This window comes from Pseudonaja textilis, chromosome 3 (assembly GCF_049901715.1).
Source record: "Pseudonaja textilis isolate UNSWEBS1 chromosome 3, rPseTex1.2, whole genome shotgun sequence".
Lineage (NCBI taxonomy): Eukaryota > Metazoa > Chordata > Lepidosauria > Squamata > Elapidae > Pseudonaja > Pseudonaja textilis.
The window spans coordinates 83288800-83311850 of record NC_141992.1 but is presented as its reverse complement, the minus strand read 5'-3'; the positions used below and the strand labels follow the sequence as shown (position 1 = coordinate 83311850).

Here is a 23051-nt window from a genome sequence, read left to right as displayed (position 1 = left end):
AGAATGTGTAGTAGCATTATATACTTTGGAGATAGAATCTAAGTGATATAATTCAGCAGTTACCGTCCATGATCATATTTTATTAATTCCTTGACAGAACATGTAGTTTTACTTTCCCAGTTGCTTTATGGTTCTTACAATACTGGAATCTTGGGAGCCACAAAATTAAAACTTCAAAACTATTCTCTTTTTCTCTGGTTCTCTTTCAAACACACATATACACAAGCATAAATATTCTCCCCAAAGTTAAATCAGATTCTATTCTCGGTGCCAGGAAGCATCTGATGTATTACCTAAATTTGTGGTCTGACACATCGAATCCATCCTATGTTCTCCTTTACAGCTATCTAATGCATATAAATAACATTTCTTGGGAAGGCCCTCTTGTGTAGTAGTAGGGAATATACCTATTTTGCTCTCTACCTTTAAAAAGAACATGTTACAAATTATATTCACAACACAGACTAATCTAATCAACCAGGGACAATGGCACTTATTATAAAGTAAACTAGTAAGTGTCAGGGTATGAATTTTTCCCTCTTCTTTGCATTTCTTCCAATAAATGTGTTGTTTGTAGCATTGATTTCTGCACAAGAAATATCAAGAAAGCACTTGCTGCTGTGATTAATAATGGTAATGATCTTTGCAATTTCTGCAGTGGTTCAGATTATTCATTTCTTCACATAGAATATGAACAATAGAATAGAATAGAATTCTTTATTGGCCAAGTGTGATTGGACACACAAGGAATTTGCCTTTGGTGCATATGTTCTCAGTGTACATAAAGAAAAAATAAAATACATTTATCAAGAATCATAAGATACAACACTTAGTGATAGTCATAGGTTATTAATAAGCAATCAAATCATACTAGGAAACAAAACAATATAATTGTAAATATACAAGCAACATGGTTATAATCATAAGTGGGAAGAGATAGGTACTAGGATGGATGAGAAGAATAACAGTAATACAGTCAGTAAATAATTTGACAGTGTTGTGGGAATTAATTGTTTAGCAAAGTGATGGCATTTGGGGGGAAACTGCCCTTGTGTCAGTTGTAATAGTGTGCAGTGCTGTATAGTGTTATTTTGAGGGTAGAAGTTGAAACAATTTATGTCCAAGATGTAAGGGGTCTGTACATATTTTCAAAGTCCTCTTTTTGACTTGTGCAATATACAGATCCCCAATGGAGGGCAGGTTGATAGCAATTGTTTTTTCTAAAGTCCTAATTATCTGTTGAAGTCTGTGTCTGTCTTGTTTGGTTGCAGAGCCAAACCAGACAGTTATAGAGGTGCAGATGACAGACTCAATAAGTCCTCCATAGAACTGTATCGGCAGTTCCTTGGAAGTTTGAGCTTTCTGAGTTGGTGCAGAAAAAACATTCTTTGTTGTGCTTTTTGATTACGTTTTTGAAGTTAGGTGTCCATTTTAGGTCTTGTGATATGATAGAGACTAGAAACTTGAAGGTCTCTACTGTTGATACTGTGTTATCTAGTATTGTAAGAGGTGGTAGTATAGGAGGAGGGTTTCTCCTAAAATCTACCACCATTTCTACAGTTTTGAATGTATTTAGTTCAAGATTGTTCTGGTTGCACCACAAGGCTAGCTGTTCAACCTATCTGTATGCAGATTCATTGTTGTCTTGAATGAGACCAATCAATCACTGTTGTATTATCTGCAAACTTCAGTACTCTAACAGAGGGATCAATAAAAAATACAATATCTGATCTTGCTAACATGTCATAATATATTATAACCCAATGTAATAACTATATTAGAGGACTTCCAATTAATACAATAGAGGTAAAAATCTACTAAGCGTTGCTTCCCAAAACACAGATATGAACTGATCACAAGCAATTTCATGAAACATCAAAATTAAGCCAAGCTAATGGATTTTATAGACCAGAGGCTGAGGAAGTAATACCTATCCAGATGTTGTTAAACTGCTATTCTATGATTGGTGACCCTGACAGAGGTTGTTGAACCTCTAAAATTCACTATTCCCTGGTTTACATCACAAGAAAACCAACTTAGATTGATGGCAGTCATCTGCAGATGAAGATAGATTTTCTAGTGAAAGTGGCCTCTATGAAGTTTTTCTTTTAAAAATTGTTTGTCAGAAAGTATATGCTTCACTTATTCTTTAACAGGAATGAAACATGAAACTGAAGATGTTCCAAATTGTAAATGCAGTGGCAGACTTCATTCAGTCTTCAATCACATTTTTTGAAATTTCCAAAATCTTGATCTGTGGCTGGTTAAGAGTGTGTTTGATACTTAGTTTTCACTTTAATCTTTCCATTATTCATACAGGACAGTATTACAGAAATTTAATTTGCGCTAATGAGATGTTTATAAGTAACCCTATGGCAATAAAATCAATATGCTTTTCAAACCAATGTTTCCCGTGATCAAAACTCATTCCTCCAGACTTTTCAAAAGATAGAGAATATTATTATTCAATGTGTGCTTGCACTCTTTTTTCAATAATCTAAAAGTCAGAATTGTTGAATGTCATATGTCATGCAAATTGGATAAATAAATACTGTAAAGTTATCAATATATTTTGAACAGATAAAATGTAATCAATTCAAATACTATGAAATCAATGTTTTATTTAGTACTGGGGGAAAGTGGTACAGTACAATTCTAGATCCTTTTTTCTACCAGTAAGGTAAAATAAAAAAATATCACTAGTTAAAATTCCCCCAAATCTCCACTATAACTACTCTTTTAACTGATTATGTGTCATAAAGCCAGTGTTGACTTTTAGTAAACACATAGATAAATTTCTTTCAGTCACCTGACTCCAACCTGGCCTCTCATCAGCGTACAGATTGCTGATATAGGTAGTCCTATATAGCAATAGCACTTAGACTTATATATTGCTTCATAGTGTTTTACAGTCCTCTCTTAGTGGTTTACAGAGTCAGCATATTGCCCTTAACAATGTGGCTCCTCATTCTACCCACCTCGAAAGAATGGAAGGCTGAGTCAACTTGAGCCACTCAGAATCAAACTCCTGGAGTGAGCAGTGACTTAGCCTGCAGTATAGCATTCTAACCGCTGCACCACCACATCTCTACGAACACTCATTCAGTGAACATTCAAAGTTGCCATGGTGCTGAAAAATGGGGCCTTACGACCGATCCTCATAATTCCATCCATCGCAGCATCCCCACAATCATATGATTGCAATCCAGGCATTTGGGCGCTTGGCTCGTGATGATGTTGCAGCAAATGGTAGTCATCTGATCTCACATTTGTGATCTTCCCTGCCAGCTTGCCACAAGCAAAATCGGTGGGGGAAGCTGGACAGGGAAGGTTGCAAGGCACTCCTGTAAGTCGCTTCTGCCATTTTTTTCCTCTTCCTCCACTGGCCTGCCCTCCCTCAGAAGTTCTATCTGCCCATGGCCCCTACTGGCAGGACCACATTAGTAATCTCAACCTGCAGCCCTCACACAACCCCTCACCAGCTCTTATCTGCCAGCCTGCTTGCCTAGGACTTCTGTCTTGTACTTCCACATGCTTTCTTGGTTACAATGGGACCTGTGTCTGCCAGAATTGCTGTTGCTAGGTGATATAGTCATGTGACATTGGACTTTACAATCATATTGCTTAATGATGGAAATTCCAGTCCCAGTTGCCATTGTATTCTGAAGATTATACTATACCTGTATAATCAAATTCATCCATCTGGTCTTTTTTCCCCCTTTCTTCTCTTTCTTTCCACCCTTCCCAGCACTGTAAGCTTCTCAAGGGAGATAGGTCTTTAATGTGTCTGAAATATGAAATATGAACCTTTGTGCCTGATCATGTGTGCTGACCTGAGAATTCTGGTTTGATTTGTTCTATGGTCCATTTGTTCATTTTCTTAGCCATCCATTCTTGGCTATTCTCAGGAGTCATCTTCAACACCAAAGTTCAAATGTGTCAACATACTTTCTTCAAAAGTCCAACTTGTGCTGTCATAGAATGTCACAGAGAAAACTGCTGTGTACAAGATTCTGTTCTTTTCAGGTTTAGATATGTCATGACATGTGAACATCTTTTCTAAGGTCATTTTGCTATTCTACCAAGTGCTCCTTTGCAGCACATTTCTTCACTGCTGGTAGCTTTTAATCCTACTAGTCTATCCTCAAATGACAGAAACTATTTACTACTTCAATATCTTTACTGCTAGTTCTAAGCCTGTGTTGCTGTTCCCAATGTTATTAGTATTAATTTCTTTGTATTCAATGGTAGTCTCATTTGATTTCTGTGTACTCTACCTGGTGACATCCATGTTTAAAGTGGCTTTTTTATTGTTTGAAAACTACATTGTAATTGCTAAGAAATATAAACTTCTGGTGAAATTTGAAATGGAGGAAGAACAGATTAAAGAACAAATAATAAAGTAGGCTAAGAATTTTGGTTATAATATACATAATATATTATACTATAATATAAAAATTGGAAAATGTGGTATGTGGTCAAAAGGGTTTACATTTATCTTGTGTTATAATCTTAAAGAAATTTTTATAAAATGATGTATTGTTGGTATATGATACCAGATAAATTATATAGAATGTATAAACTATCCTTCAAATAGATATGTGTCAGGATTCTGGCAGTTAGTCCAATTAAATCATGAGCCTCGAGCCACACTTCCAAAGCTTCAAAGGATTTATTGGTAGTTAACATGCCGGCATTAGCCTAGGCATAGCCGACTCTGAGATACGTAATTGTCGCCCTTGATCCTGCTTTTCCCCCCCATCCCTCTGGGTGTATCATCCAACGAAACACATTCATAGCCAAGAGTCATCAATCATGCTCTCTAATAAGATTTTTGCATGGCAGAAGCTTGGGGGGAGAGTCTATTGTAACTTTGAATAATTACGAATCAACCGATTGTCTAATCATTATTATGTCATCTTTTACATGCTTTGCATTTTGTCACTTCGGTATTTTAATATACATTTGATTTTGCTGGTTTCTTACACTCCCTCTAAGTCTGTTGAAATGCTAAACATCTTACAGGATGTTTTAATAATGAAAGGATGACTCAGTAACAATATGAATAAATACTGAATTCCCAATTAAGGAACAGTTAGCTTTGCTGTTCCAGCTTGCCATAGGTAATCGCTTTACATTTGGATACTTACATACATATGAGCATATTCTATGAATAGAAATATATTCTTATAGTCAGAGATTAAGATAATGAATTTTGGACGAAAATGATGCAGTGTCTGCCAAATTATTATAGCTGATTAAAAATGTTTGATATGTTTATTTCCTGATTAACAATACACACACACACACACACACACACACACACACACACACAACCCTGCATTGGGCAAAAGATGTGTTGGTCTTTCTTAATAAGAGTAATACAATGAATAAGCTATTCATGTAGCCCTGCTACTGTTCGGATGCACTGTTTTCAGATTGCAGAGAACGAGTCTCATCTATATACATATCAAAACAAATTCCAATATTTTAGCCAAGAGCTACTAGTGTTATTGACATATTCATTTCCTTTGAACAGGAGGAAAGAGAGGCAAAATCACAACATTTATGTAAGTTAATAAGAGGGAAACATTTGGAATTGAGGGAGCTTGGAATATGCAAAGATAATGATAAAAACTTCAAATTAGGTTGGCTTCCTAGTAGCTTTGGAGACTCATCCATAAAGTTTTTTATGGCAATAATATCAAAATAGATTGCCCTTCTTTTCTTCCAAGATATTTTCTCAAATTCCCAGTCTAGCCTATAGCCTAAGGATTTTGCCAAAAAGCAAACTACGTTCAACTCTCCATTAGTTTTTCAAGATCAAGACAAATTCCCACATCTAATAGTCCCCACCTATTGTCTCATTTCCACAATATACTTCAGCACAATCTACTGCTATCCCCCATTCAGAAAAATATATACCTAGTGATCTGTCAAAAGATGATTTGGAAGTTAAAGGACTATTCCTATCAATGCAGTGGTAGCCACCTAGTTAGTTTTCCAACGTCAGCTTTATCTAACAAGTCTGATAAAAATCCACCATGTCCCAATCAGAGTCAGAGAGACACAATGGGTGAGGTGGGGGTAAACTTAGAAGACTGCCTCTTTTTTGGTCTCTTTTACTCTCCTCAGTGCCTATAGGTCTGAAAAGGGGGGAAGAGGGAGGAAAACAAAGAGATTGTTCCTAGAGAACCCCTGTTTTTGCATGATTGTTTGGCTTGGGAATTATGGGACCACGGCTCTATGGCATTGTGTCTGATTAAAAGAGTAAATCCTAAATGCAGTTGGTCCTTTTGAGAAAGTTTTGGGTCAATTATTTGCTATAGTGGGGAAAAGATGGAAAGAAATATACAGCATGTCCATCCATTTGGCATAAAACAATCATGCTGTTAAGCCTAAGTGCAAAAACGACAACAGGGAAATCCAATGGAGTCCAATCCTTTATTGCATATTCTAATGGACAACATCTTATCAAACTAAAACTATAACTATCCTAATAGATATACCCTGAGAAATTCTAGGATGTGGTTACCCTAAACCTCTTCCCTCCCCTATCCACATCGGGACTGTGCAGTCTCTCAATTTGGGTTCTGTGCTGCCAAGACTCCCCTCCACTGCTTCTCCAGGTGCACAATTCATCCACACATGCCTTCTGGGAATTCTGTTAGGTATAATTCCAATAACTACAGTCATTTTCAAGAAATGAGTGGTGCAAGAGGGTCATGGCCACCCACTTATTATTATAAGGGTGTACATTCTGAAAGTGAACAGCTGATTACATTCTCATCTCCAGAAGTAAGTCTTTAGTCTTTTAAAATGGCATTCAAGCAGTATTTACTGCCTTTCAACCTCATGTATATAAATATTTATCAAGAAGCCCACTGAGAAATAAAAGCAAGCCAACTGTGCATTCATTCATTCATTTCCTAGTGTGCCCACCACGTAATCTGATTCTGTGCATGTGAAATAATTGTGACTGCTAATGTGATTATTCATTTAAGGACTTCTGTGTTTAGTTAAAGTTAATTCAAATTGCATTATACATGTCAGTGCCAGTGACAAGGCCTGAATCTATAGACTTTCATTTGGAAGGGAGATATCACTGTACAATAGCTTCTGTTTTGCTAGCTTATGTAGTTAAGTGGTTATTCTTGCCTCCAAATTTTTGTCCATTCAGTATTCTTGGTCATCAGATATTCATCCTGCTCATTACTATGCCATAGGGCATTTCATAATGACCGGACATATAAATAATATTGGATTATTTAATGACTGAGTGGTTCTAGTGTTGCTGAATAAAAAGTTGCAAGTAACTGCTCAACTGTTGAAAGTTACTATCATTCATTCATTAACAAAAAATATTTTAAACAGAGACACAATCTAGCTAAATATAGAACTGCGTCATATAGTTCATTGGCATATTCCAGCCAAATGGATTCGAAAGGTACAGAATTATGAACAGTTAGCAACACTCAAATAAAACTCTGTACTACTTATATGAGTGTCTAAATCAAATTCAATTAGTGTAAAACCCAAATAAGAATGAAATCCACACTACATTTCAATTTTGTATTTTTATGATGGTGTGATAGAAGGCTGCATTTAATGTCCAATAAAAATTCATTGATCAACTCCCTTTAACAATGTATTGGAAATTCAAGCAAGATGTGCTGTCGAACATGACAAGTATGCCATTTATTATACCTTTGTGTCCATGTGCACATTATACCATGTGCTTTTAGAAAAGCATTGTGAAACATTTTTGTTTTATTTTGCAGATATATAACACAAGAGCACACAACAGATATAAACTACATGTAAACCACTCCAAACTCGATTGCAGGAAGTACAATTTCAGCAACAGAGTGGTCAATGTCTGGAACTCACTACCTGATTCTGTTGTCACCTGCTCAAACCCCCACTCCTTTACCCTCTATTGACCTCACCCCATTCCTAAGAGGTCTGTAGGGGTGTGCATAAGCACACAATTGTGCCTACCGTCCCTATCCTATTGTCCCCAATTATTAGTTCCTATTTCTTGCATTTAAACTTATGTTTATTCTTGTTTCTGTTATTTTGTAAGCTTTTGACAAATAAATAAATAAATACATATACTTCTATTAGAATAGTGTAAAATTGGAGAAAGTAAACCATTATACTTATAAGCACGCAAGTGTTTATAAAACATAAGGGCGATGCTGATAGAACCAAAGCTTGTTTCGTTTTTCATCATGGCCAACTGATAGAATAGCTAAAAACTATTTTAAAAAGTTTATCCCTCCATTATGCAAGTAGTTGAAGTCATATCAGTTTAAAGACTCAGAAAATGTCAGGGTCATGAAAGTTCATCATTGCCACAATAAAAATCACACCCACAGGCAGACAGTTTAGATAATGATATGCATCTCCCATAAACACACTTGAAATCTGTCTAGTGATATTTGAAATGCTACTCCCAATACAATTGGCCCTCACGAAACCTTGAGAAACCAGATCTCCACGAACTGATCCAACTCTCACTTAAAGCTATCCAAGTTAGTGATCATGAACATCTCTTGATGATTTGTATGAAGTGCTTTCTTTGGCCAACTAAATCTCATTTGAATCGGCTTGATGGAATGTGTTTGAACCCCCGATAGATCTGGTTGCACTCTTTTGCACTTTTTACCGCTTTATTATATCCCTTTCCAAATGTGATGACTGGAATTATTCCTAGTATTACCAGTATGGATCTACCATATGTAATATGTATAATATGTAATATGTGTAATATGTAATATGTACCATGGAATATGTGCCTACTTCTTAAAAAAGCTATCCACTGCCAAAGCCAAACCTCTAAGCATAATCTTTGAAAAATCTTTCAGGACCAGCTCCTTGCCAAAACTATGGTCACAAGCACGGTCATCCCCATCTTCAAAAAGGGAGACCCCAGCCTAGTTGAAATTACAAACCAATCTCTTTATGCTGTGTCATGGAATCAATTATGAACCAATCCATCATCCTCCACTTAGAAACAAACAATCTACTCTTTAATAAACAATTTGGTTTCAGGAAAAAAATATCCTGTAATCTGCAACTCTTACACTGCAAAAACATATGGACTACATAACTCAATCAGGGCAAAACAATAGACACAATCTACATAGACTTCTGTAAAGCCTTTGATTCAGTGGTACACGACAAACTACTCTTAAAACTAAAGTCTTACAGTATCTCTGGACACCTGCATAACTGGATAGAAGCATTCCTGTCAAACAGACAACAAATGGTCAAAATTGGGAGCGTCCTATCAAATTCTGTACCTGTCAACAGTGGTGTCCCCCAAGGCAGTGTTCTAGGACCAACTCTTTTCATACTATACATAAAGGACCTCCATGATCATATCAAGAGCAACTGCGTTTTCTTCGCTGATGATGTAAAGCTATTCAACACTACAGACAATACTGCTACCCTTCAAAAAGATCTTGACTATGTATCAGAATGGTCAAACAAATGGCAACTTCATATATCAACAAATAAATGCTCTGTCCTACATATTGGCAAAAAAAATATATCAGAAAATAAAATACAGGCTGAACAGTCAAGACCTTGTTGATGATCCAAACTCTGTCAAGGATCTTGGAGTACTCATCTCTAATGACCTAAGTGCTAGAGCCCACTGTAACTACATAACCAAAAAGGCGTTAAGAGTTGTTAATCTAATCTTACGTAGCTTTTTCTCTGGTAATATCACACTACTAACTAGAGGATACAAAACATTTGCTAGACCAATACTTGAATACAGCTCATCAGTCTGGAACTCACATTACGTATCTGATATTAACACAGTTGAGAAAGTCCAGAAATATTTCACAAGAAGAGTTCTACACTCCTCTACTCATTGCAGAACACCTTATGCCACCAGACTCAAAATTCTAGACCTAGACAACCTAGAACTATGCCACCTTTGGTCTGATCTAAGTATAGTATATAAAATTATACATTTCAATGTCCTACCTGTCAATGAATACTTCAGCTTCAACCATAACAACACAAGAGCAAACAATAGAAACAAACTCAAGGTTAATCGCAACAAACTTAATTGCAGGAAATACGACTTCAGCAACAGAGTGGTCAATGTCTGGAATACTCTACCTGACTCTGTGGTGTCTTCCCCAAACCCCAAAAACTTTAACCTTAGACTGTCTACTATTGAACTCACCCCTTTCCTAAGAGGTCTGTAGGGGCGTGCATAAGCGCACCAACGTGCCTACTGTCCCTGTCCTATTGTTTCTTTTATTTTTTTTCTTATATGTATCCATGTATTCATAACTATGTTTTTACTTATACCAATTATCTTGTAAGCAACTAACAAAACTAAATAAATAATAAATAAATAAATGTTTTTAATAAAAGTATTAGTGTTGACAACTATACTTCCTGATTTTTTCCTGATGATTCCTAACATGCAATTTGTCTTTTTCACAGCTGCTACTCACAAGCAGACATTTTCATGGATCTATTCTCTATGACCCTAGTTTATGTTTTCTGAATATTTATAGACTACTAAGACCACAGTAGGTATATATGAAATTTGTTTTTGTCACAACGTACATCACTCTATACTTAGATTAAATTGCATGCCATTTATCCAGTTGAAAGAGAATCTTTTGAAGCCCTCTTTGCAATCATGTTTGGTTTTCATCACCTTGAATGTTTTGATATCATCTGTTATTTCCCCAACTCATTATTTACCTTTTGGTCAAGAATATTTAAGTATCCTTTTGAAATTCCTTAGTACTTTCCAATGAGCAAACTGCCCTTTTGTTCTTATCCTTTGCTTTCTATTTTTTAACCAGTTAGGATTAAAGTCATTGAACAGGGCTACCTACCAAAAGACTTTTTAAAAATCTAAATATTCTGGATCAATCAAATCACTTCCATTCATAGGACATCTGGCAATCTCAAACATTCCATGGGGATAGTGGGTGGGAGTTATTTTTGTGGAATACATGTCAATTTTTGTTCAGCAAGATTTTTTTCACTCCATGTTTATCTTATTATCGTTATTATTAAATTATTTGGAACAGACCATCTGATAATATGTAGTATCTCTTTTGATTTTGCTTAGTAAAAAATGGGCAGAGAGGTACTTGGATAGACTGAAGATTCTGTTGTTCTGTTTCATTACAAACAATTACTAAAATTACTGGTTTACCTCTTTCTTGCCCTAGTCTGTTTTAAAATGCTGACATCAGTGCAATTTTTTTATGGGATTAGACTCTTGGATGGTTTGAGAATCTTATTCTCATCCCAAAGACTGATTCAGAGGCTTATATGTAAATCCCATGGTATTCTAACCGCCAGTGGTGGGGGTTCAATTTTTTTTTTACTACTGGTTTTGTGGGCATGGCTTGGTGGGAGTGGCATGGGAAGGATACTGTAAAATCTCCCGTCAGAGGTGGTATTTGCCGGTTCTCCAGAACTGGTCAGAATCTGCTGAATACCACCTCTGCTAACCACAGTTTTAATTTCTTCTTCAAAGGCCTGTCACACATTCTTCATTTGTGGAAATGATAAAGGCCTAAATGGGTGTTTGCGTTGCATGAGAAACATATCTGTCAAATGTAAATGGGTTTACACAGTTTATAATCTAGCATCCCAAATGTAAATTGCAAAAATGCAACACATGTATAGTCATGTGTTGTAAGACTGCATTGTTAAAACCCAATCATAATCAATAAAAGAGTAATAGTATCATTAAAACATCAGTTTCATCAATAATGAAAGCAAGGTTAAGCATTAGAGGAGAGACCTCATTTCCGGTCATATAGGATTAAGCTCATGAACTGGACCTATCCAATCCATACTGTTGGAAAACAACAAGACAGAATACACCTTGGTAAGTATATTAACAGCTCATTAAATACTTTTTTAAGAATGAGCTCAGGGATACCATTGTATAATCTGGATGACACAACTAGAATTGGTGAACTGCGGAGGAGGCCAGGTGTAACATAACATGAATCAACCATGCTTGGATTTGTTTAGATTTTATTTTCCAAGACAACCAAATAAATTTTAATATATTCTAGATGAAATCCCCATTGACATGGGTCAGGAAATGGGTGGGTGGGGAGGTGGAACTTTGATACTTGTCCCTGATCTTGGAAGCTTATGATTCTATTAACCATGGTATTCTTCTGGGTCATCCAGAATAGAATAGAATAGAATAGAATAGAATAGAATAGAATAGAATAGAATAGAATAGAATAGAATAGAATAGAATACTTTATTGGCCAAGTATGATTGGACACACAAGAAATTTGTCTTGGTGCAAATACTCTCAGTATACATAAAATAAATGATACATTCATCAAAAGTCGAGAATCATAAGGTATGACACTTAATGATAGTCATAGGGTACAATAAGCAATCAAATCATACCAGGAAACAGTCAATATAAATCGTAAGGATACAAGCGACAAAGTTACAGTCCTACAGTCACAGGTGGCAGGGGATGGGTGATAAGGAGTGGTGAGAAAATTAACAGTAATAGTAGTGCAGTCTTTGTAAATAGTTGGAGTGTTGACGGAATTATTTGTTTAGCAGAGTGACGGCATTCGGGAAAAAACTGTTCTTGTGTCTGGTTTTCTGGTGTGCAGTGCTCGTTTTGAGGGAAGAAGTTGAAACAGTTTATGTCCGAGATGTGAGAGGCCTGTAAATATTTTCACAGCCCTCTTTTGACTTGTGCAGTATACAGGTCCTCGATTGAAGGCAGGTTGGTAGTAATTGTTTTTTCTGCAGTCCTAATTACCCTCTGAAGTCTGTGTCTGTCCTGTTGGGTTGCAGAACCAAACCAGACAGTTATAAGGGTGCAGATGACAGACTCAATAATTCCTCTGTAGAACTGTATCAGCAGCTCCTTGGGCAGTTTGAGCTTTCTGAGTTGGTGCAGAAAGAACATTCTTAGTTGTGCTTTTTTGATGATGTCTTTGATGTTAGGTGTTAGATGAAGGGATGGGCTTGGAGGATATTCAGGTGCCAAGGACCACTGTTCAATAACTGAATCACTGACTTCTGATATCACACAGAAATTATATTAAACCACTTGATATGGCCATTTAGAAGCTTAGAATAGATTGCCATTGCAGTTTTGGACAATGTTTAAGCTTGATAATGGATTAGAGATGAACAAGAACAAGCTGAAATTATATCCAGGCAAGAAGAAAATGCTATAGAAAAGAGAAAGTTGGAGAACAAACTGGTTTGGAGTGGGGTTGCACAACCCCAGAAAGGATAGATTTGCAGTTTGGAAATGCTCTTTGATCCCAGCTCACTTTGGATTTGCTGTAGCAGTAGCTGTAGCAACAAATGCATTGGTAGAAGCACTGCTAAGGTGCCAAGTGCAATGGTTATCAAAACATTATGGTTTTATGGATTCATGTTATAGATAACAGATAAGCCATGGGAAGAAGATATCACTTGCATTTCAAGAAACGGTGATAAGTAACTAAAATTGCTTATACTCGTGATGAAGGAGGAAGTCATTCCTTTATACATTTCTCTTATTTCTTTAGTCTTTTCTATTTTTCTTTTTGCACCTATTTTTTTTTAAATTTGTATTTTATTTTGTTCATCGCAAAGGAAGGTCCCAGGATAATGTTGCAGGATCCGGGTCAGAATCTGGGTCGGTCATCGGGACCAGAGGTTTTGTCTTCCAAGCTTTTGAACTTGTGCTGAAGTCCATCTTCAGGGAACTTCTCGCTGGCCTATTTTGTTTACATTTGTTTTTATTGTTGTAATTGTACTTTTTAATAACACTGTTATTAAAAAATCTTGGTTACATCCCGCCCTGGCTACTGTAATATATTTTATGTGGGGCTTGAAAACTCTCTGGAAATTTTAACTGTGCAAAATACAATACCTAATCAGCTAATTAATTGTACAATAACTGAAGGACCTGTGCTGAAGGACCTGCACTGGGAACCAATTGCTATTGAACATGATTTAAAGTGTTAGCACTAACTTTTACACTGATTGTATGAGAGGCTACTTTTCCTAGAATGAACCTGCTGTCAGGCATAAATTAATCATGAGCATTTGATGGGTCCAAAGCACAGAAGATGTTATTATTGCTACCTATAAACAAGAATCTAGTCAACCAATGGTCAAAGCTAATTTGGTGCTATATAAGGGTTGATGACATTCATGGGGAGTGGTAGACTTGGGTCTCTTATGGCAACACAATGACTCTAAACTGATGACATATTTAACTCTGCCTGCTCTTCTACTTTTTCTCAATTTGAAACAAGAGAGGCATTCTGAAAATTTGTCTGTTAGGAGCTCATCTATTTCTCACATGCGAGGTAGCTTTCTCTTATAGCCCCTAAATGAACCCGCTAACCCTCCCATTCTCTGGTATTTAGGAAAATGGTAGAAACTTTTTTTAAAAATCAAGCTTTTAATTGTTAGGTTTAATTGATGTTGACGTTTTTCATTTTGTTTTGATTTTAATTGTATTGTTCTTATTTTGTTTTTATATTTTTAAAATGTTACAAGCCACATTAGTTTTATATATCAATGTTGGCAGAGCTGTTTTTCTCCTTAGTGGTTCCTTGATTAGGCTGTTGTTTACTGTCTGATTGTTCGTCTGAGTTGGTAGTTCCTTGATTAGGTTGCTATTTATTACTTAATTGTTTGTCTGGTGTTAATCCCAGTGTTAATCCATACTAAATACACTTCAGTAAAAATCAGGATTATAAATTTGTGAAATAATAAAACAAATAAAACACTGCGGCATAATTCACATTTCTTTTTCCCCTTTATTAGGCTTCTGGTTGTTTTGATTTCTTTTAAATTGCTTTCACTTTTTTAAAAAATACCGTAGCCTCGGTTTCTGCTTTGGTAGTGCAAAGTGTTGGAAGCTACAAACTTGATAAAATTTATGATGCCAGAAGAAAGGCAGTAGAAGAGCCAATAGAGCAAACAGATTTTTTAATGCTGTATAATTCTCAGCAGAACTATGGTTAGAATAACTCCAGCCATGCCCCCTCTGTTGCATTTCAGATCCATCCTTTCAATGCAAGCTGCCTTGCTTAAATTGATTTAAAGATATTTGCACACAAGAATTGTTGGCTGTAATCTTATATCGGCATTCAAAGGGACAGCGGAATAAGCTGTTCCAAGCTAGTTCCCTACTCCCACTTCATCTTCCAATTAGCTATTTACTAACCCTGAAACTCATATAAAATCTCAAATCCATACACATAATTATCATAATTTGATTTATGTGTATGAGTATATACTCTGGCAATAAAATGTAAACATTATGATTTGAACGGCATGTTTTATGCAATGTTGACAAATCTGAAAATTGAACAAGTTGATGTATGTGTTACCTCAGTGCAATGCATTCCCATTTACCAGGGTTGCCATCTTTTGCGCTGTAGAAAAACATTTTTGTTTATTTTAAGCAGCTGAGAAGTGTACTGATACTTTTAAAAGAATTTTTCCCTGATATAGTGCTCCATTAATATGAAGAAAAAATATGAATACTTAAATACCCGAGTCAGATCAAGGGCCATTATTTCAATTTTTTGCTTCCAACTCAACCTTCACCAATCTGGTGACTTCCTGGTGGCTAGGGGATTCTGGGAACTTGAAATCCAACATTTATTGTCGGCAATTAATTGGGGAAGATGATTCTCATGCTTATGAGGTAAGAAAGTGATTATACAGTATTTCATATAGGCTTGTTGGTATTACTATCTTATCCTTATATTTTGCTTTTTCTCTGGGCGTTCAAGATTGTTTATGCAAAGGTTTCTGCTCATTTTGTCCTAATACTATTACTGTAAAGTAGGTTGAGCTTCAAATCCATACACATAATTATCATAATTTGATTTATGTGTATGAGTATATACTCTGGCAATAAAATGTAAACATTATGATTTGAACGGCATGTTTTATGCAATGTTGACAAATCTGAAAATTGAACAAGTTGATGTATGTGTTACCTCAGTGCAATGCATTCCCATTTACCAGGGTTGCCATCTTTTGCGCTGTAGAAAAACATTTTTGTTTATTTTAAGCAGCTGAGAAGTGTACTGATACTTTTAAAAGATTTTTTCCCTGATATAGTGCTCCATTAATATGAAGAAAAAATATGAATACTTAAATACCCAAGTCAGATCAAGGGCCATTATTTCAATTTTTTGCTTCCAACCCAACCTTCACCAATCTGGTGACTTCCTGGTGGCTAGTGGATTCTGGGAACTTGAAATCCAACATTTATTGTCGGCAATTAATTGGGGAAGATGATTCTCATGCTTATGAGGTAAGAAAGTGATTATACAGTATTTCATATAGGCTTGTTGGTATTACTATCTTATCCTTATATTTTGCTTTTTCTCTGGGCGTTCAAGATTGTTTATGCAAAGGTTTCTCCTCATTTTGTCCTAATACTATTACTGTAAAGTAGGTTGAGCTCAAAAAAACAAAGAGTCCAAGTTACCCAAAGTTTCATAATAAATACAGACTTGAATTTTGATCTTGTTGGTCCAAGTTTCTGGGTTACTGCTATATGTTGCCTCTCATTTACTGTAATGTTTGACGATAAGTACTTCAGAATCTAATCTGACTGACAGCTTCTAAGAGAAATGTTCATATTTTTAAAACCTCTCTTTCTAAAATTATCTGGCCCTCTAGAACTCTTATAAAAATGATTTCCATGGATTAATGAGAAAAAAAGCATTGTAAAAATTAGTTTTGATAATTCTACGAAGTATTTCTGCATGTCCTAAGCAGGCATTATATATACCCTGCAGCAGAGATGGATGCTACCAGTTCGCCCTGGTTCTGCCAAGCCCATAGCGCCAAAGATCAGCTGAGACCAAACTGATTCTCTCAGACAATCTGCTGTTGGGCCCACCTGCCCACCGGGGCTCCCATACTGACCTTTATGTCCTGCTTTTGAAGCACAGCTGCTTTATGCGGCACAGCAAAGTGCCGTGCATCAGCTGTGGGAGACACAGGGAGCGTGCAGGATTGCAGGAGGTGAGTAGGAAAGCCTCTGTGCATGCACAATGTGCACATTTGGGTTCGTGCGCATGCACAAAGCATGCCCACCAAGCCACACCCACTGAACAAGTGGTAAACCATTTTGAAACCCATCACTGCTGTGCAGGGATATCCTTGAAAAACTGGAATTAGCAGACACTCCCAAGTGACTACCTTTGTAGCAAACTAACAGTATTATTGGAGAATCAGCGAACTCAGCCATGAACAAATCTAGAAGGTCAAATAGACATTACTGTAGATGTGTAAGCTTTGAGACAAATGTCTGTTATTTTTTAGGTTCAACAATTGGGTTGCACACTAGAGGACTTTTGTGCTAGTTAAACAACATATTGGGGTAGAGTCGGCATGGTTTCAGATATGTTGAGGCATGTTTATCCCATGTTCAATATTCTTCTTTAAATAGAGATTTTAGTTACAGGTAGAAAATCAAATAAAAATACAAGAATTTACAGATGCCGACAAGTCTGTGAATTATTCACCTTAGGTTTTGATTTCCATCAGTGAGCACTGGTGAGAGAAGTGTTTTCCATCTATACCACATGAAAAAATAATATACTAGAAGAGAATGTGGAAGTCTTTTTCTGATCCTTTTCCTAGCCTTTACTGTTCTCTTCTATTGTTTTCTGGAAAGTGTGCCTTTGATCTTTGTATCTCTTTGGAAGCACTTTGATGTTTTAATTCTCCATGAGGAAATTCACAAGTTCTCCTCCCTCTCTCTTTTTATATTTCTCACGGCAGTATTTTAATTTCTGTTACTATGAGTAATATGAGTTAAAACATTATTTTATTTTACACTGTAAAATGTTGCATTATAGTATTTTAAATTGGATTACTCAGATTTCAAAATCTGGTCATTACTGTTCTTTTTCATCCATCATACCTAGATCTGACTTCATCAATTTTTTCTTTTCTTTTCATGTGTATTCAGGTTTTCTTTTACACTGATTTCACAAAATCTATCAATGCATATTTTACTAAGCTACCTTTGGGAGGAAGAGAAACTAAATATTATTTAAATATCTCCCCAAATTAATATAGTCTTAAATCCCTTAAAAGCAAGGCGTAAACATTGAAAAGCAATTGTTTTCAAACTTACCCTCTATTAAATCTTTTCTCTAGATCAGTGGTGGTTTGTTGTTTTTTTTAATGGTTAGAGTTCTCCAGTTTTGTGAATTACTAGGCATTCTTCTATGAGAAACTATTAATGGTCATGCATCTGTAAAAAAAACAACAACCTTTTAACAAGCAACCAATGAAAAATGAAATGGCAGCAGATATCTGAGTGTATCCATTATTCCCAGCCATGGATGAGCATCAAGAGACTTGATCCACAACATCTGGATTATATAATATTGGGAAAGGCCAGCTAGAGTTAATCACGCCAGCTACAGGTAGTCCTCGACTTACAACATTCATTTAGTGACTGTTCAAAGTTACAATGGCACTGAAAAATGTGACTTATAACTGTTTTTCATTTTTCAACCTTTGCAGCATCCCCGTGATCAAGCAACCACAATTCAGATACTTGGCAATTGGTTCATACTTGCGACCTGGGATCACGTGATCCCCTTTTGCAACCTTTTCACTAGCAAAGTTAATGGAGATTCACTTAACAACCATGTTAACAACTGAAGTGGTTCACTTAAGTACTGTGGCAAGAAAGATCGTAAAATGGAGCAAAACTCACTTAACAAATGTCTCACTTAACAACAGAAATGTTGGGCTCAATTGTGGTTGTAAGTCAAGGACTACACCAACTGCATCAGGTTTGGCCATATTGCAGTGACAAGGAACATATGGTGGGTGGACAGAGTTATAGAGTAATCATTTGGTAAGATATTGATGATCAGCTTAGTTATTAATTTCATGCATGGCATCCTAATATATTTATGATGGCAGACTGTTGCCTCTGGTTAACTCCTTTGGCACCCAACTCTTACGTTTCAATAATTCATTTTCAAACAAAGTTCCAGGCAAGAATTTCCTCAAAGTTGTCTTGAGATGTTAGGATGTGACGCCTTCCATGTGCAAAGGACATTCCATTCAATCTGTCCAAACCCAAGAAAAGTTGAGGATGGAAGTTGAGGATGGATTGTCAATAGGAGAGCTCTTTACTTCGCCCCTTGATTTAATGTGGCATCTTACTCGAGTTAGATTCTCATTAGTTAGCTGACTTTCCCCGCCACACCCGCTTTCCTTTGGAACAGCCCCGGCTTTCCAGTATAGTGATTTTTTATATATATGTATATATCTGTGATCTGCGTGTGGTCGAAAGAGCGCGTCAGTGAGAGAGGGGCAAATCTTTCCCTGTAGGGTTCCCCATCTCTCAACTCCGCGACCCCCTATCGTCGTGCTGCGGGGCTCCCAAAAGAAATCGGGCAGCCAGAAGCGCGGGAAATCCCTCGGCTGCGTGGTCCTCCCCCCACCTCCCACTCCCACCAGAGAGCGAGCCTAGTCTCTCCTTCCCCGCGGTCTCTCGCGACTTATTAACCTTCCCCAGAGAGCCATCTCCCCCCCGCCCCGCCATCCCGCCTATCGGTCCCCCCCCTCCTTTTCCCTCCCCAGAGCGGCGGTGATGTCACATCCGCGCTGGCCAAAGCGCAGCCTTGTCTGGCGCTTCTCTTGGGTCCGACGCGCAAACTTTTCTTCGGGGCGGGCGGGCTGCTGACGGAGAAAGGGAGCCGGCGGCACCTGCGGGGCGTGCGCCGGCGGCCAGCCCACCCACCCACCCACCCTCCTTTCCTCCCGCCTGCCTCTCTCTTCCTCCCCACCCTCTGGCTTCTTTGGACTGGGTGCTCTGCCCCCCACCGCCCCTTCGCCTCAGAAGGATGCCTGCGGAATGAATGAGCGCCCCTCGAGCTGCCGCTGCCGCCGCCGCCGCTCCCAGCATTCTGGCTGTGGCAGGCGGGCGGGCGGGCGGGCGTGCAGAAAGTGTGACTGACTACAGGGGTCCCTGCAGTGACTGAATGAAGGAGAGTCCAAAGGAGGAGGAGGAGGAGAGGAAGAAGAAGAAGAAAAAGAAGAAGAGGAGCAGCGGTCGCCGAGCATCCCCGGGAGCAGCATGCAGCCTTCCGCCCGGATTCTCAACCTTTTGCTTTTGGCTCTTTTGGCTGGGCTGGATCCATCCAAGGTAGGAGAGCAAGCTTCTTCCACTCCTACCAACCTCCTTTCGGTCCTCTTGCTCTTTCTCCACCCGAGGTGCCAGGCTACCTCGGGCGCTACTACTACTACTTTGAAATAGGGCTCCTCTGCAAGTTGTTGTTGTTTTCGGTCTGCCCTCCCTCCCCCAACCACCGCCAGCCCGGTTGGTTTTGATGGAAGGAAGGAGCAATGCGGATCTCTTGGTGTCTGGTGTGTGCTTTGGACGTGGGGTAGTTTTTGAGAAAGGAATGGGACGCGGCGGCGGCGGCGGCGGCAGATCTTTCGTTGCATTTTATATATTTGAGTGCCATCGGATCCGCTAAGATCTTGTAGTTTTCGCCAGAAATGTGTTCAACATGCCTCGAACCCACCTGCTTTATTGTTTTTCAGCACGACGTACTTAACGCGTGTGTGTGTGTGTGTGTGTGTGTGTGTGTATGTATGCATATATATATGTATATATGTATATATGCGCGTGTGTGTGTTTGCACGTAATGTTGGAAAGGGACCAGGGAGGTGAGCAACACGAGGATTCTGCAGCTTATCTTCTCCAACAGCTGGAACTACTGTGGCGTTCACTTATTTCTCCCCCCCCCCAATTATTTTTCCTCCGTAAAAGAAATCGCAACAAAACCAAATCAGTTTCGTTGCAACAAAACTAACCAGATTCCCCCCCCCTTTTAAAGATAGATGGACTTTCCCCAAATTTATAAATACAAGTTTGTTTTGTGGGGCGGCAGATTTATTGAGAAATTAAACCAATGAAGGTTGGAAATGAGCAATAGGGTGCAATGGGTTCCCCCTTTGGGATAATGCCACCCCCACTGTTAGACTCTGGAAGTTGTCCCTGGTGCTAACTAGAATGGACACCAGGATAGCCAAGTGACTGGTGAAGGCTGGTTTATTTATAGCCATCAGAAAATGCATAAAATACTCCAAAAATAGGAGCAGCTGATGAATTTAAAAAAAAACAAACATGTGCCTTTTTATCACAGAAAAAAAAGGGGGGGCGGTCCTACGTAATTTACTGTTCCTTGCAGGTTGCAGAAGAGTTCGGGTGATTTTTTTTTTTTTTTTAAATGAATTTGTACATTTAAAAATGATTTGCTGCGCCTGGCATGATGTATGCTTTTAGAAACCAATAAGAATGGTTTTGCGCAATTTAATTTGACTATCTGACCATCATTCATTCAACTTCTGAAAAAAGGTCCCATCCAAATGTATGGGGAAGAGATTACTGAACCATGGTAGGCCCAATATTATTCCTGAACCATGTACTACTGTTTGGCATAAACCTCAAAGTTTTAGTGAACAATTTGCATTTTAGTTATATATAACACTTGGAAAAAATAACAAGTACAGGTCTTCAGCATTGGCACAGGGTGGGTGCCAACATGTATTTTAAAGGTATTTGACATGCAAAGAAGAGCATGTTTTACATCTCAAGAGATGTCGGAATTGTTCAGACTGAAAACATAGACTTTAAGCTGGCAATTGAGCTCTAAGTTGAAAGCAGTTTTTCTGGAAATCACGATGTAGTAAGGAGAGAGCAAATGGGAAATCACACATTATAAATATAGTACAGGCCATTATTTAGAAAATGTGTACCTGCAGCTCTGCTGATTCCATGTTCGGGTAGACTTATTATTTGACTGCAATTTATCAGGACGAGTTTCATAAAAGACAGTCGCGCCTTCTGTTCAGATTGAAAAGGAAAGAAGCTTAAAATAACGTTGGCCATACCCTATCTGGGTTTTGGGACTTCTCCACTTAAAGCAAAGCTGAACACTGATTAAAAATAAGGAAATGAGGTAGAGGATGGCTTAAGCTTTGCTGAGCATCAGAGAGATAATCTGAGCCACTGTGTGGACAAGAGTTGTATATGCATGTCTCAGTTGCTTGTGCTGTGATTGCCAGGATCTGAGAATCTTTTTATCTACAACAGGGAATTCTGTTGTCCTTCCCAACCAAGTACCTAGAGGCAGAAGGAAAACAAGGTGAATTTCCATCCCAACTCACTTAATGCATTGATCCTTAGGCTACAGACCTCTTGATGTTTGATGCATTTTATAGCAAGATGCCACAATACTTCAAAGAACGCCAATTTAGAAACTCCCTTAAAAAAGCAGTGACATGTTGAGTTAAGTGGCCTCAATGATATGGTCAGTAAAATTGGTTGTTATTAACATTTTTTTCTGACTCACAAATTTTTTTTTGAAAAGATCTCTCAAATTTTTTTAAAGTTGCTTTCATAAATGGTAGTAAATAATGAAATAATTCATTACAGGATTACAGTACAAGTAGTCCTTGGCTTACAAATAGTTCATTTAATGACTGTTCAAAGTTACAACAGCACTGAAAAAAGTGACTAAGACAATTTTTCCAAATTACAATGTTTACAGCGTCCTCATGGTCATGTGATTAAAATTCAGATGTTTGGCAACCGACTCATATTTATGACAGTTGCCATGTTCTGGGTTCATATGATCACCTTTTATGACTTTCTGACAAAGTCAATGGGGAAACCAGATTCATTTAAGAACCGGGTTACTAACTTTACAACTGCAGTGATTCACTTAACAACTGTGGCAAGACAGGTCCTAAATGGGTCAAAACTCTCTTAATAAATATCTCACTTAACAACAGAAATTTTTGGGCTCAGTTGTGGTCATAAGTCGAGGACCACCTGTAGTTCATATGGAATTATCATAAAGTTAGGTTGTGTTAATTTATTCAAGATTAGCACAGTTTCCTTGCGCTTGAAAGCTTTGTACAGCATATTAAAGGCCACAGTCAAAACTAGATGGATCTGGACCTCATTGTTTTAGGTTCCTTTAGCTTTA

At 37.7% G+C, this 23051-nt stretch overlaps 1 protein-coding gene across 1 annotated transcript in view; it reads left to right on the top strand.

Moving 5' to 3' along the window:
• The first annotated feature begins 19655 nt into the window (after positions 1 to 19655).
• The window catches only part of OLFM3 (olfactomedin 3), a 204002-nt gene continuing 200606 nt past the window's right edge, over positions 19656 to 23051 (top strand). The window contains exon 1 of the mRNA XM_087930267.1: positions 19656 to 20197. Coding sequence (XP_087786393.1) covers positions 20129 to 20197 — 69 coding nt within the window. The 5' untranslated portion in view covers positions 19656 to 20128. The remainder of the gene's footprint in view (positions 20198 to 23051) is intronic.